Source organism: Gossypium arboreum, chromosome 9, assembly GCF_025698485.1.
Source record: "Gossypium arboreum isolate Shixiya-1 chromosome 9, ASM2569848v2, whole genome shotgun sequence".
Classification (NCBI taxonomy): Eukaryota; Viridiplantae; Streptophyta; class Magnoliopsida; order Malvales; family Malvaceae; genus Gossypium; species Gossypium arboreum.
The window spans coordinates 19828144-19841659 of record NC_069078.1 but is presented as its reverse complement, the minus strand read 5'-3'; the positions used below and the strand labels follow the sequence as shown (position 1 = coordinate 19841659).

The window sequence follows — 13516 nt, the reverse complement described above, 5'->3', positions numbered from 1 at the left end:
CTTACCAAAATGTCGCTTGCACCTTAAGTGTTCTTCCATTTCACTAGAAATTTCACCCGTTGAACACATCAGAATACAACTCGGATACACGGATAATTTGCACATAAGTGCCTCATATGTAATCAAGAAATCATGTAACCCGCCCCTAAGTGAACTCGGACTCAACTCAACAAGCTTGGGCGTTCGCATCCATAAGTGAACTCGGACTCAACTCAACGAGTTCGGACATTCGCATCCATAAGTGAACTCGGACTCAACTCAACGAGATCGGATGCTCAACCATCCTAGTGACATGTCACTTGTATCCTAATCTATTTCTAAGGTTCAAACAGGATTTTTCCCTCGATCTGACATTTGTCGTCTTCCATGGAATATCGGAACCGATACTCGATAGCAATTCATATTTATCAAGTAGTAAACATAATTTGCATATTACTCAACATTAACCACAAAGCATAATATTTCACAATTAAAAATCAGCGTATCATATAATTAACATCAATAACTTAAAAATAACAATTATGCTACATTATTTACACATGAACTTACCTTGGTACCAAAATATAAAGATTTTGCAATTTAGTCCACAATCTTTTCTTTTCCTCGATCGCGACTTGAATCTTGTTTCTCTTGATTATGGAGCTTGGAAGCTTGAAACAAACCCTAACTATGGAGAACCCTTGAAATTTCGGCCTAATGAAGAAGATGGACAAAAATTGGCTTTTAATTTTGTTTTAAATTCATTTTAATAACTAAATGACCAAAATGCCCTTACTACTAAACTTTCCAAAAATTCCTTCCATGTCCTAATTTTGTCCATGAACTTAAAATTGGTCAAATTGCTATTTAAGATCTCCTAATTAATATTTCAATGCAATTTCATACTAAAAACTTCTAGAATGCAAATTTTGCAACTTATTAGATTTAGTCCCTACTTTCAATTTAAGCACTTTAGGCATAGAATTTCATCACGAAATTTTCAGACAATCATGCAATCATATCATAATCATCAAAATAATTATAAAATAATTATTTCTATCTCGGATTTGTGGTCACGAAACCACTATTCCGCTTAAGCCCTAATTCAGGATATTACAACTCTCCCCCCCTTTTAAGGATTTTCGTCCTTGAAAATCTTACCGATAAACAGATGTGGGTATTGGTTTTTCATAGTTTCTTCAGGTTCCCATGTAGTCTCTTCTACCCCATGCTTTTGCCACAACACTTTCACAAGTGCAACACTTTTATTTCTTAGTTGTTTGACTTCTCGAGCTAAAATCTTAATCGGTTCTTCTTCATAAGTCATATTCGGTCGTAGTTCAACTTCTGTCGGTGAAATTATATGTGAAGGATCCGAACGATACCAACGTAACATAGATACATGAAACACATCATGAATCTTCTCTAATTCAGGTGGTAGCGCTACCCGATATGCTACCGGTCCCACCTTTTCAATTATTTCATACGGTCCAATAAAACGCAGACTTAACTTGCCTTTTCGTCCAAATCTAAGGACTTTCTTCCATGGAGACACTTTCAAAAATACCTTATCACCAACTTGAAACTCCATTTCTTTTCGTTTCAAATCCGCATAAGATTTCTGTCTATCTGAAGCAGCTTTCAAACAATCTCGAATCACTTTCACCTTTTCTTTGGTTTCTTTTATTAAATCAACTCCATAAATCTGATTTTCCTTGAGTTCAGTCCAATACAATGGCGTTCGACATTTATGACCATATAATACTTCATAAGGTGCCATCTTCAAACTCGTCTGATAACTATTATTATAAGCAAATTCTACCAATGGTAAGTACCTTTCCCAACTATTTTGAAATTCCAATACGCAACATCTGAGCATGTCTTCAAGAATCTGAATTACTCTCTCTGATTGTCCATCAGTTTGTGGATGAAAGGCAGTGCTGAAATTTAACTTTGTACCTAATGCCTCTTGCAACTTTTGCCAAAACCGTGAGGTAAACCTCGGATCTCTATCCGAAATGATTGACAAAGGTATCCCATGAAGTCTAACAATCTCTTGAATATACAATTCAGCCAACTTATTAAGAGAATAATCTGTACGTACCGGAATAAAATGAGCCGATTTAGTCAGTCTGTCAACTATTGACCAAATGGCATTTTTCTTCCCTAGAGTTAACGGCAACCCTGATATAAAATCCATAGTAATTCGATCCCATTTCCATTCAGGAACCATAATAGGCTGAAGTAATCCCGAAGGTACTTGGTGATCAGCTTTCACTTGTTTACAAACTAAGCACTTTGATACAAACTCGGAAATATCTCTTTTCATTCCACTCCACCAGTATATTTTCTTTAAGTCATTATACATCTTCGTACTACCCGGATGAACCGCCAAACAACCATTATGTGCTTCATGCAAAATCTTTTGAATCAACTCATCATTTTTCGGTACACAAATCCGATTTTTAAACATCAAACAACCATCAGAACCGATTCTGAAATCTGATCCCATATCAGCTTCACACTGTTTTCTCTTGGCTAACAAATCTTGATCATTTTTCTGAGCTTCAAAAATCTCTTGTAAAAACATCGGTCTTGCTCTTAACTCTACTAGAATCAAACCGTCATCTGACATTTTCAACTGAGTGTTCATAACTCTCAAAGCAAACAACAACTTTCTGCTTAAAGCATCGGCAACCACATTCGCTTTTCCCGGATGATAATCAATAACAAGCTCGTAATCTTTCAATAACACTAACCATCTTCGCTGTCTCAAATTCAAGTCTTTTTGTGACATCAAGTATTTAAGACTTTTGTGATCGGTATATACTCAAGACTTTTCACCATACAAATAATGTCGCCAAATCTTCAAAGCAAACACCACTGCGCACCAATTCCAAATCGTGAGTAGGATAATTCCTCTCATGAGGTTTTAACGCCTCAAGCATAAGCCACCACTTTTCCTTCTTGCATGAGTACACACCCCAAACCATTTAGAGAAGCATCACTATACACCGCAAATTCTTTACCTGATTCGGGTTGTATCAACACTGGTGCTTCAGTTAATAACTTTTTCAATTCTTCGAAACTTTGTTGACATTCTTCCATCCATTCAAATTTAATATCCTTTCGGAGTAGTCTAGTCATAGGAGCCACAATTATAGAAAATCCATTTACAAACCGCCGATAATACCCAGCTAGCCCCAAGAAACTCCTAACTTTAGTTACATTTTTCGGTGGTTTCCAATCAACAATGGCTGAAATTTTACTAGGATCAACCCGTATACCATCACCTGAAACAATATGACCCAAAAATCCAACTTCCCGGAGCCAAAATTCACTTTTACTAAACTTAGCATACAACTGCTTATCTCTCAAAGTTTGCAAAACTATCCTCAAATGCTTAGCATGCTCTGTCTCATCCTTTGAATAAATTAAAATATCATCTATAAACACCACAACAAATTTGTCCAAGTATGGCCGAAATATGCGATTCATTAAGTCCATAAACACAGCAGGAGCATTTGTCAACCCGAATGGCATAACTAAAAATTCATAATGACCGTACCTTGTTCTAAAAGCAGTTTTAGGCACATCTGACTCTTTCACTCGCAGTTGATAATACCCAGATCTCAAGTCAATCTTTGAAAACCATGTCGCTCCTTTTAGCTGATCAAACAAATCATCAATTCTCGGCAATGGATACTTGTTTTTGATTGTCACCTTGTTTAACTGCCGATAATCAACACATAATCTCATAGAACCATCCTTCTTTTTCACAAATAACACGGGAGCACCCCAAGGTGAAAAACTTGGTCTCACAAAGCCTTTATCAGTCAACTCTTGCAACTGCGACTTTAATTCTTTCAACTCTGTTAGTGCCATTCTATATGGAGCAATCGAGATCGGAGCTATTCCCGGTATCAAATCTATACCAAATTCTACTTCCCTGACTGGAGGCAAACACGACAATTCTTTTGGAAATACATCCGCAAATTCACACACAACCGGCACTGATTCAACTTTCTTTTCAACTTCTTTTGTATTAATTACATACGCCAAATAAGCTTCATAACCCTTTCTCAAATATCTACGAGCCGACATCGAAGAAATCATACTAAATATTGCCTCGATTTGTGCGGTTCAACTGCAAGATTTCACCACTTTCACATTTTAATTCTATAACCTTTTCTTTGCAATTTACTATAGCATCATGCAATGTCAACCAATCCATACCCAAAATAACATCAAATTCATCAAACGGCAACAACATCAAGTCGGCCGGAAAGTAATGACCCCGAATCATTAAAGGGCATTTCTTGCATACTTTATCAACTATCACACATTTGCCTAGTAGATTCGACACTCTAATCATAAATTATGTTTCTCAACAGGTATATTCATACTAGACACCAGTTTCATGCATACATATGAATGAGTAGAACCGGGATCAATCAAAGCAATAACATTAGTATCATAAAGAGAAAATGTACCAGTAATCATATCGAGTGAGGAAGTAACTTCACGCGCTTTAATAGCATAAGTTCTTGCCGGAGCTCTTCCTTCAGATCTAATCGCTTTGCATCTCTCGCTACATTCTTATTGCTTGTTTCACTTCCGTGTTTTCGGATACTTTCCCTCGAGTCGCACCACTAGCTTTTACATTCTGAAATTTTTCTTTCTCTCTCTCTGGGCGTCTCTAATAAAATGATCCGGAGAACCACATCGAAAACATTCATTTGCTCTGCACGGACCAAAATGATTTCTACCACACCGCTGGCACTCAGGTTTAACAAATCTCTTATTTCCCACACTAGCCGCAGAAGTAGTCTGAGATTTAGGACCCACATTTCGCTTCTTAAAATTTCCATATGATTGCCCAGCTGAAACTTGGGAACGAGGATTCATATTTCTTGACTTTCCGGTTTGCTGTGAGGGTGCATTACTCATTGGTCTTTTCTTCCAATTTCGTGTTTCAGATTCTACCTTTTTCTTTTCTTTTAGTAATTCTTCAGCCTTGCAAGCTCGATCAACAAGTACCACCATTTCTTTTAGTTCAAGGATCCCAACAAATACCTTAATGTCTTTGTTAAGCCCGTCTTCAAATCGTCGGCACATCTTGGCTTCTGTAGGAACATATTCCCGCATACTTACTCAATCGAACAAACTCTCTTTCATATTCGACATGTCATATTACCTTGCTTCACTCAAGAATCTCTTTACATTTCGATCAATAAATCTTTCACTAATATATTTCTTCCAAACTCTTCTTGAAAGAATTCCTGAGTTACCCTCTCTTTCGGTATCACCAAATCAAAGTCTTCCACCAATTATAGGCTGAATCTCTCAACAAAGATGTAGCACATTTCAAACATTCTTCGTGTACAAGATAATTCATCAAATACCGGATAAAATTTTCAAGCCGAACTCGCTTTCTGCATCATCATCAATATTTGCTCTAAATTCTTCACCCCTTGTTTACGAATTACATCACAACGGGGTTCTGTGAAATTTTATCATATCCACTCCATGAGGCATCGGAGGCATAGGTTGAGGAATTGGGGAGGTGGGGAGGTCGTACATTTGGGTTCGCATTGAATGAACTCGATGTACCATGCACTCATCATTTGGAGAAAGGCTTCCGATCCCTTTCTCCTCCTCCCCGACCAACAGTGAGGGGTGGGTTTTCATCGGGCTTGCCCTTCAGCCGAGTGGCGACATCTCTACTTCATCTCGCCACATTTGGATCGGGATCCATTTACTATATAAAAATCATTTAAAAAGTCAAAAGTAGTCACACTATCACAATTCATACATATGGCATGTATAGCAAAATCCATACATACAACACGTAGTCCGAGGACCGACTAAACCTGGCTCTGATACCACCAAATGTAACGCCCCCACGCCCAAAACCGTCGCCGGAGTCGAGCTTGAGGAGTTACCGAACATAATTTATCAAATTAAGAACTTCAAATCATTTGTTTCTACATTTACAGCTTTCTAGCTACCCGCGTCACAATTACAAGAAAAATCATATCTCGAGTTACGAAACTCGAAATAAAAATCCGTAAATTTTCCCTAAATCTAAACTCATATATCTATTTACTAATTTGTTTCTATAATTTTTGGTTGGGCCAATTAGTACAGTTTATTAGTTAAAGTCTCCTCTGTTTCAGGGCTCGACTGCTCTGACCTCTGTGTATTACGAATCAGATATCTCTCTATACAGAATTTCAATGACTATGAGGTTTGTTTCTATTAAAACTAGACTCAATAAGGAATCTGTAAATATAAAGAAAAACTTCTAATTATGTTTTTACAATTTATTATGAATTTTTAAAGTTAGAATAGAGGATCCAGAAATCACTCTAGCCCTGTTTCACAAGGTTTCAAATATCTCATAAAGTATAATTTATATGCCTGTTTTTTTTATCCATATGAAAATAGACTCATTTTGCTTAAATTTCATAACTGCTCATCATTTAATTCCATTTATACTATTTTTAGTGATTTTACAAATTCATGTCATTGCTGCAGCAATATTCTATTTTAAGGCAAATTTCATCTTTTCATGAGTTGTTATGAACTAGATAACCTATTAAACTTCCATGATATCAAACATGATCTAAATTTAACCATCACCATGAATTATCAATATCAAACATTTTCTCAACCAATCATGGCCATATCATAAAATTATTTACACAAAATAAGTATATTGCTATACATGCCATACTTAAGTTTTACAAGCCATTTACCGGATGAAAGTCTTTTGGATAGTGTGATCGAACCTTCGACCGTCCGATTCCCAAGTGGCTTGTTCAAAACTACAGTAAATAAAGAGGAGGAGTAAGCATAAATGCTTAGTAAGTTCATATGTAAATAACAAGTAACATAACAATACAAATATACCAAACAACTTTAGCATGGTATCACCAAAACATATATCACATTTCTAAACATCATTCATCATCTTACCACCTTATCGTTGTTGTATCTATTTTCAACCCAAGGGTTAAGAACATACCTGTCCAAAGTGTCCATTTCACAACACTTACCAAAACGTCGCTTGCACCTTAAGTGTTCTTCCATTTCATTAGAAATTTCACCCGTTGAACACATCGGAATACAACTCAGATACACGGATAATTTGCACATAAGTGCCTCATATGTAATCAAGAAATCATGTAACCCACCCCTAAGTGAACTCGGACTCAACTCAACAAGCTCTGGCGTTCGCATCCATAAGTGAACTCGAACTCAACTCAACGAGTTCGGATGCCTAGTTACATCTCACGAACTCGGACTCAACTCAATGAGTTCGGACATTCGCATCCATAAGTGAACTCGGACTCAACTCAACGAGATCGGATGCTCAACCATCCTAGTGACATGTCACTTGTATCCTAATCTATTCCTAAGGTTCAAACGGGATTTTTCCCTCGATCTCACATTTGTCGTCTTCCATGGAATATCGAAACCGATACTCGGTAGCAATTCATATTTATCAAGTAGTAAACATAATTTGCATATTACTCAACATTAACCACAAAGCATAATATTTCACGATTAAAAATCAGCGTATCATATAATTAACATCAATAACTTAAAAATAACAATTATGCTACATTATTTACACATGAACTTACCTTGGTACCAAAATATAAAGATTTTGCAATTTAGTCCACAATCTTTTCTTTTCCTCGATCACGACTTGAATCTCGTTTCTCTTGATTATGGAGCTTGGAAGCTTGAAACAAACCCTAACTATGGAGAACCCTTGAAATTTCGGCCTAATGAAGAAGATGGACAAAAATTGGCTTTTAATTTTGTTTTAAATTCATTTTAATAACTAAATGACCAAAATGCCCTTACTACTAAACTTTCCAAAAATTCCTTCCATGTCCTAATTTTGTCCATGAACTTAAAATTGGTCAAATTGCTATTTAAGATCTCCTAATTAATATTTCAATGCAATTTCATACTAAAAACTTCTAGAATGCAAATTTTGTAACTTATTCGATTTAGTCCCTACTTTGAATTTAAGCACTTTAGGCATAGAATTTCATCACGAAATTTTCAGACAATCATGCAATCATATCATAATCATCAAAATAATTATAAAATAATTATTTCTATATCGGATTTGTGGTCACGAAACCACTATTCCGCTTAAGCCCTAATTCAGGATATTGCAGAGGTTGTCAAGCCTAGGGTTTGTTTCACATTCTTCCTTTCCCAAATAGTTGATTCATTGAGTAACCCTACAAAACAGTTAAGAGATCATGCTTCCACTCACTAATCCCCCATATTAGTTCCTCGTGGCTTTCATTAACAACATGGATTAGATGGAAGAATTAATCATAGGGAATGGATTGAAATCAAGAGTTTAAGAAAAATGTGACATCCTTTACTCAAGTTACTGTACTGAATGTAGGATCAAAAACGAGTTTAGAAATACATGCCATATGAGATATTGATGAGATGTAATTTAAATCTTGATAAAGTTTAAATTGTGATTATAGTTTAACGATTTCAACTGGTTAAAGCAAGAATTTACAGTTGTACTTGAGGATGTAAATGTTTACATTTCCAAATATCCTTCCTCAATTCTATTATTTTAGAGTAGATCTAACTTGCATTTTCTTTTTTTTTTTCCCTCATATTTAGTTGGAGTTCTTGTTTTAATGCATCTATTTCATGTCTTTTTATGTTTTTACTTAAAATTTCATGTATTTTTATAATTTTTATATATTTTTATCAAAAAATGTTTTATTTTAAATAACTTTTTAATTTTAAACTTTTTTAAAATTTTATATTTTTGAATTTTTTAGAATAAAGACTAAATTGATAGAATATCTAAAGTTGAGAGTTAAATGTATTGAATTTTTAGGATTAAGACAAAAATTGATAGAATCCACAAATATTGGAGGAATAAATTTGATATTAAATCAATAAAACCAAGGTCTCGTTAGCATTTTGTTAATGATTTAACGGAGAAGTATAAATTTTAAAACAAATAAAAACAAGGGTTCTATTTCACATATAATGTATAAAGTTATATATCAATTACATCTTATTAGAAACTCGTTTTTTTAAATTAATATAATAGTTTGTACTTAAATTTATATTTTTAATTTAATACTTAATTTTTTTTCAATTTTGCATTTAAATTGAACACTTTTTATTAATTTTATGCTTAAGGTTTTTTTTTCTAATTTGATATTTAAACTTGATGTTTTTTTCCTAATTGTTATCCAAGCTTTTATTGTCCAATTTGGTACCTAAATTTGTCAAATGTTATACAATTTACCCCAACACTAATGATGTTAGCTTTTTTACGAGTGGACAAATATAGCTAATGTGTAACCATCATGTGACAAATAGCATGTAAATTAATGAAAAAAAAACAATTACATTTATTTGAAGTTTCTTTTGTTTTGTTAAATAATATGCTCAAATTGTACTTTTCAGTGAGTTGAGATTACATTGATGAATCATGACAAGAATGATTCAAGAAGGATCAACTGCTTAAAGCATGACTTGATTTTCACAAAGCCCTAAATGCCCCAAATATTATCATCTGTATCAAAGGAATTTTGTGTAAAAATTGTGCTTTGAACTATGTTTAACAAATTGATATTGAAAAAGAAAACAAGAAGATTTTTAAAAAATCAAAATAAAAGAAATTCATTGTGTTCAATTAAAAATAAATTAAGATAAATTAAATTAAACTAAATTAAAAGTAATTGAATATTTAAAATACAAAAGAAGAAATTTCATGTCATATGCCATATTGATTATTTTGTTGCTTCATAAAAAATATAATTGTTAGTATAACGGGTAAATTATATAACGTTTGACAAGTTTGACAAGTTTATATAGCAAATTTGACAAACAAAAATTTAGATACTATATTTGAAAAAGCTATCAAATTCAAATTCCAAATTAGATTTAAAAATAGGTACTAAACTAAAAAATATTCAATTCAAGTAACAAATTAGACAAAAAAATTAAATATTAAATATTAAATTTAAATATTAAATATTATATTAAACCTATAAAAATATAGTAAATACAGCTGCTTGTCCTTTTAATTAAATTTTTAAAACATGACATCACATGATTAACCATTTTAATTTTTTTTAAACATGTGGTAGCACATAACTTACTGTTGTGTAATGGTTTTCTTTACGCTTATTCAAGCAAGCAACAGGGTTTGATGCCAAAATAGGCCGTCCAAGGGCTTCTTCCAATCAAAACAGCGTCGACTCCAAGTTCCTCTTCCGGTCATGAACCTTTCCTTTGTCTTCTGCTTCTCTCTTTGTCCTTAAATTCATTTCCCTTTGTCCTTCTCCACCTGTCTCTCTCTCTCTGCTTCCTCCTTTTTATCGTGGTTGACTTGGCCTTCTTAAGCAAAAATTTGCTATAAAACCTTCATGCATTTCTCAACTCCACCCCATAAATTTCAAAACTGCTGAAGAAACAAAAGGAGAGCAATGTCGGGCGATTGGGGGCCTGTGTTAGTGGCAACGGTGCTGTTCGTGTTGTGCACACCAGGGTTGCTTTGTCAGTTGCCTGGAAACAAAAGGCCAGTGGAATTTGCAAACTTTCAGACCAGCCCCATCTCCATTTTTATTCACACAATCATATTCTTTGGCCTAGTCACCATCTTTGTGATAGCTATTGGAATTCACATCTACTCAGGCTAGAGCAGATAAGAGTAGGCAACGCTATCATGCTCCATTCCATGTTTATTCCTTACAAATTGTAGGTTTTCAGATAAAACTGTTCTAGTTTTTTTTCAAAATCTCAACATCTTTGGTGATTTACGTTTATTTATATCGTCTATATATATTTGATGTATGGATATGGTGAATCAGTGAAATGGTAGAACAAAGCAAATTACACACAGTTTTTACTTTCATGGAGGTTGCCATTGGTAGAATAAAGCAACGAGTTCTTGGCAGAAAATTCTGGAAACACCCCATGCTTGCTTAACTTCTAAAAGAGAAAACACAACTTTTTTCCCAATTTGGGCTTCAACAACTTCCAACACAAAACAAGGTTAATGGAATCCAGTATACAAAGCTAAAACGGCATGAAAATAAACTGTCGAATGTCTCTTTAAAGGAACATAAGAACAAACTGTTTTAGCTTCAGGACAGCCTCAAAGATGTAAAAAACAAAGGATATGTCCACGCAAATAAGAAAACTCCCACCGAGAAATTTTACAAGAAAATAAAAAAAGTAGAGAAGAATATTATGTAATGGAGAGTTACAAGGGACATGACATGTTCCTTAAAAGCAACGAACGACCTCCGAACCTTAGGCAACATTGAAACGACGCTAACAAAGCGGTAAATGATGACCAAACCAAAGAACCAAGGAGAATAAACAGCATTAAAGCCAAAGAGATCTTCAAAACTAAATAATTACAAAATAAGGGCTAATTGTGCCAAACAACCTCAAAATATTGTCTAAACTGTAAATTAAGATCTAAAATTTCAAAATATTTTAATTGAATCTTTAAAGTATAATGTATCAATTAGATCCTTTGTTGACCAATATTGCCAATTTTTAAGTTTTAAATGTCACTTAGAATAAAACATCTAAATTAAATTGTAATCAAATGCACACTTCCCACGTGGAAAGCTTGGGCACATGGTGCGAATAAAATTTAAACACACCATATACAAACCACGTCATCTCGAGTATGAAGGTCAAGTTGCTCAATCTGGTAGAGTGCGAAGGTCGGTTAAGCAAGGAATTCTACAAAATTAAATCTAGGAATGTTAAATATCTTAATTAGCAGATCTTGGATAAAAAAGAAAAGAGAGAGGAAGGAAATGTAAAAATAGGTTTCTGAAGCCTAATTCAGTTGGGGGGCAATTTTGCGAATGATTCCTTTTCTGATTTAGATTTCCAAAATCGAAACAAAAAATTTCGAGATGAGGCTTTGGATACGTTGGAACTCGGGAAAAAATTGGGTCTTAGAATTATTGGAAATGAAGAAGATGCGGTTAAGGATTTGATGGATATTGAAGATAATATATTAAGGTTGGACATATAGGTAGGATGTTCTTGATAGTTCCATTTCCTTCTGGTTTTGTCTTTTCCTGTTTATGGGTCTTGCTCTTTGAGTTTGGAGGGTTGGGTTCTTATCTTTACGAGGGTGCGTAGTCTCGGTATTGGCTTGGAGATTTTACTGAAGGTATTTTGCAGTTTCTGCATGGTCCAGATGTGATGATTGTTGAGTGTGGCATCGTGAGAGTTTCTTTTGTCTTTTGTTCAACTTCGAGACTTGATTGTATTGGTCTGTCATTTGACCACTTTTTGTGGTTGTCCATGTTTATGTTTCCTTTATGATACCTGCCTTGTTGTTGAGTGTGGTTTAGCAGTTGGTTTCGAGATTGATCTCGTGTTGTAGGGGTGTTCTCTTTGTTTAGCTCTTGTACGGTTTTTGTGCCTCCTGTGGGTAATTTAACCCTTCGTCGTATCCCTGTTTTAGGGCTCTTTCATGAATATTAATTTTCGGGCTTAGCAAAAAAAAAAAAAAAATGGCACTGAAGTTTACAAATTGAGCAAATAAATTTAGAGAGAGTCGTAGAGGACCCATATGAATTCTATGAGCATTAAAAACCCTTGCCACATGCTAATGTCCCGGGCGTGCACAAAAGCAAGGTAAGAAATGAACTAACTTAGCATTTGATTCCTTAAAAAAAACTTACCATTTGATATTAAGAGCATTGCGTTTATTATTAAAACTAATATATATAAGGGTAGTCAAGAAATGCATTTTATATCAAAAGCAAAGTAAATCAAATAAAAGTACACTCATGAATATTGAATTGATATTAAATTAATTTGTTTAAAATGGAAAGAAATTTTTGTAATAGAAGCAAGGTCAGACGAGTAAATTTTTGTTTTGGATAATATGTATACAATGGTTACAATAATTATTTATTCGCTCTACTCTACTCATTATATATATATAATTATATAAAATTATCATTTTACGTTTATATATAACTATTAAAAGATAAATATATAAATTGTATATAGAGAAACTCTTATGTTTTATATTGAAATTTTTATGAAAATTTATGTTTACATATTTACATGTCTTTAAGAAAATTTTAAAATTTTAAAATATTTAGTAAAAATCAAATTAAGATAAAATAAGGTGCATCAAAAATAGATATATTCAACATCCATATAAATACTAAATTACATATTCATGATAAATCAGCGTGAGTCGTGAAGCAAAATATATTAGTTGTGAATTTTGCAAGATGTTTCCTGGATTGGCTTACATGCACATAGATAAAACAATTCTATTTAGGCTTAATTCTGCATAAAAAAATTACGGCTACAATATCGGTAAAACACCTCCCTGTTCTTTATATACACGAAATGAAAATCATGGAGGATCCAGCAAAAGGCCAAGGAGTTTTTTATTGCTAGTACTGGAAGTTAATTCAGCACAAAAACTAAGTAAGAGCTTCATCAACAACGTTTTATCCAGTTTTGT

The 13516-nt window shown here is 33.8% G+C and overlaps 1 protein-coding gene across 1 annotated transcript; it reads left to right on the top strand.

Annotated features, from left to right (window-relative positions):
• Positions 1–10220: 10220 nt before the first annotated feature.
• LOC108456480 (uncharacterized) lies at positions 10221–10694 on the top strand. Its single transcript, XM_017755046.2, has one exon. The coding sequence runs from the start codon at positions 10482–10484 to the stop codon at positions 10692–10694; it is 213 nt and encodes a 70-aa protein (XP_017610535.1). The 5' UTR covers positions 10221–10481.
• Positions 10695–13516: the final 2822 nt, after the last annotated feature.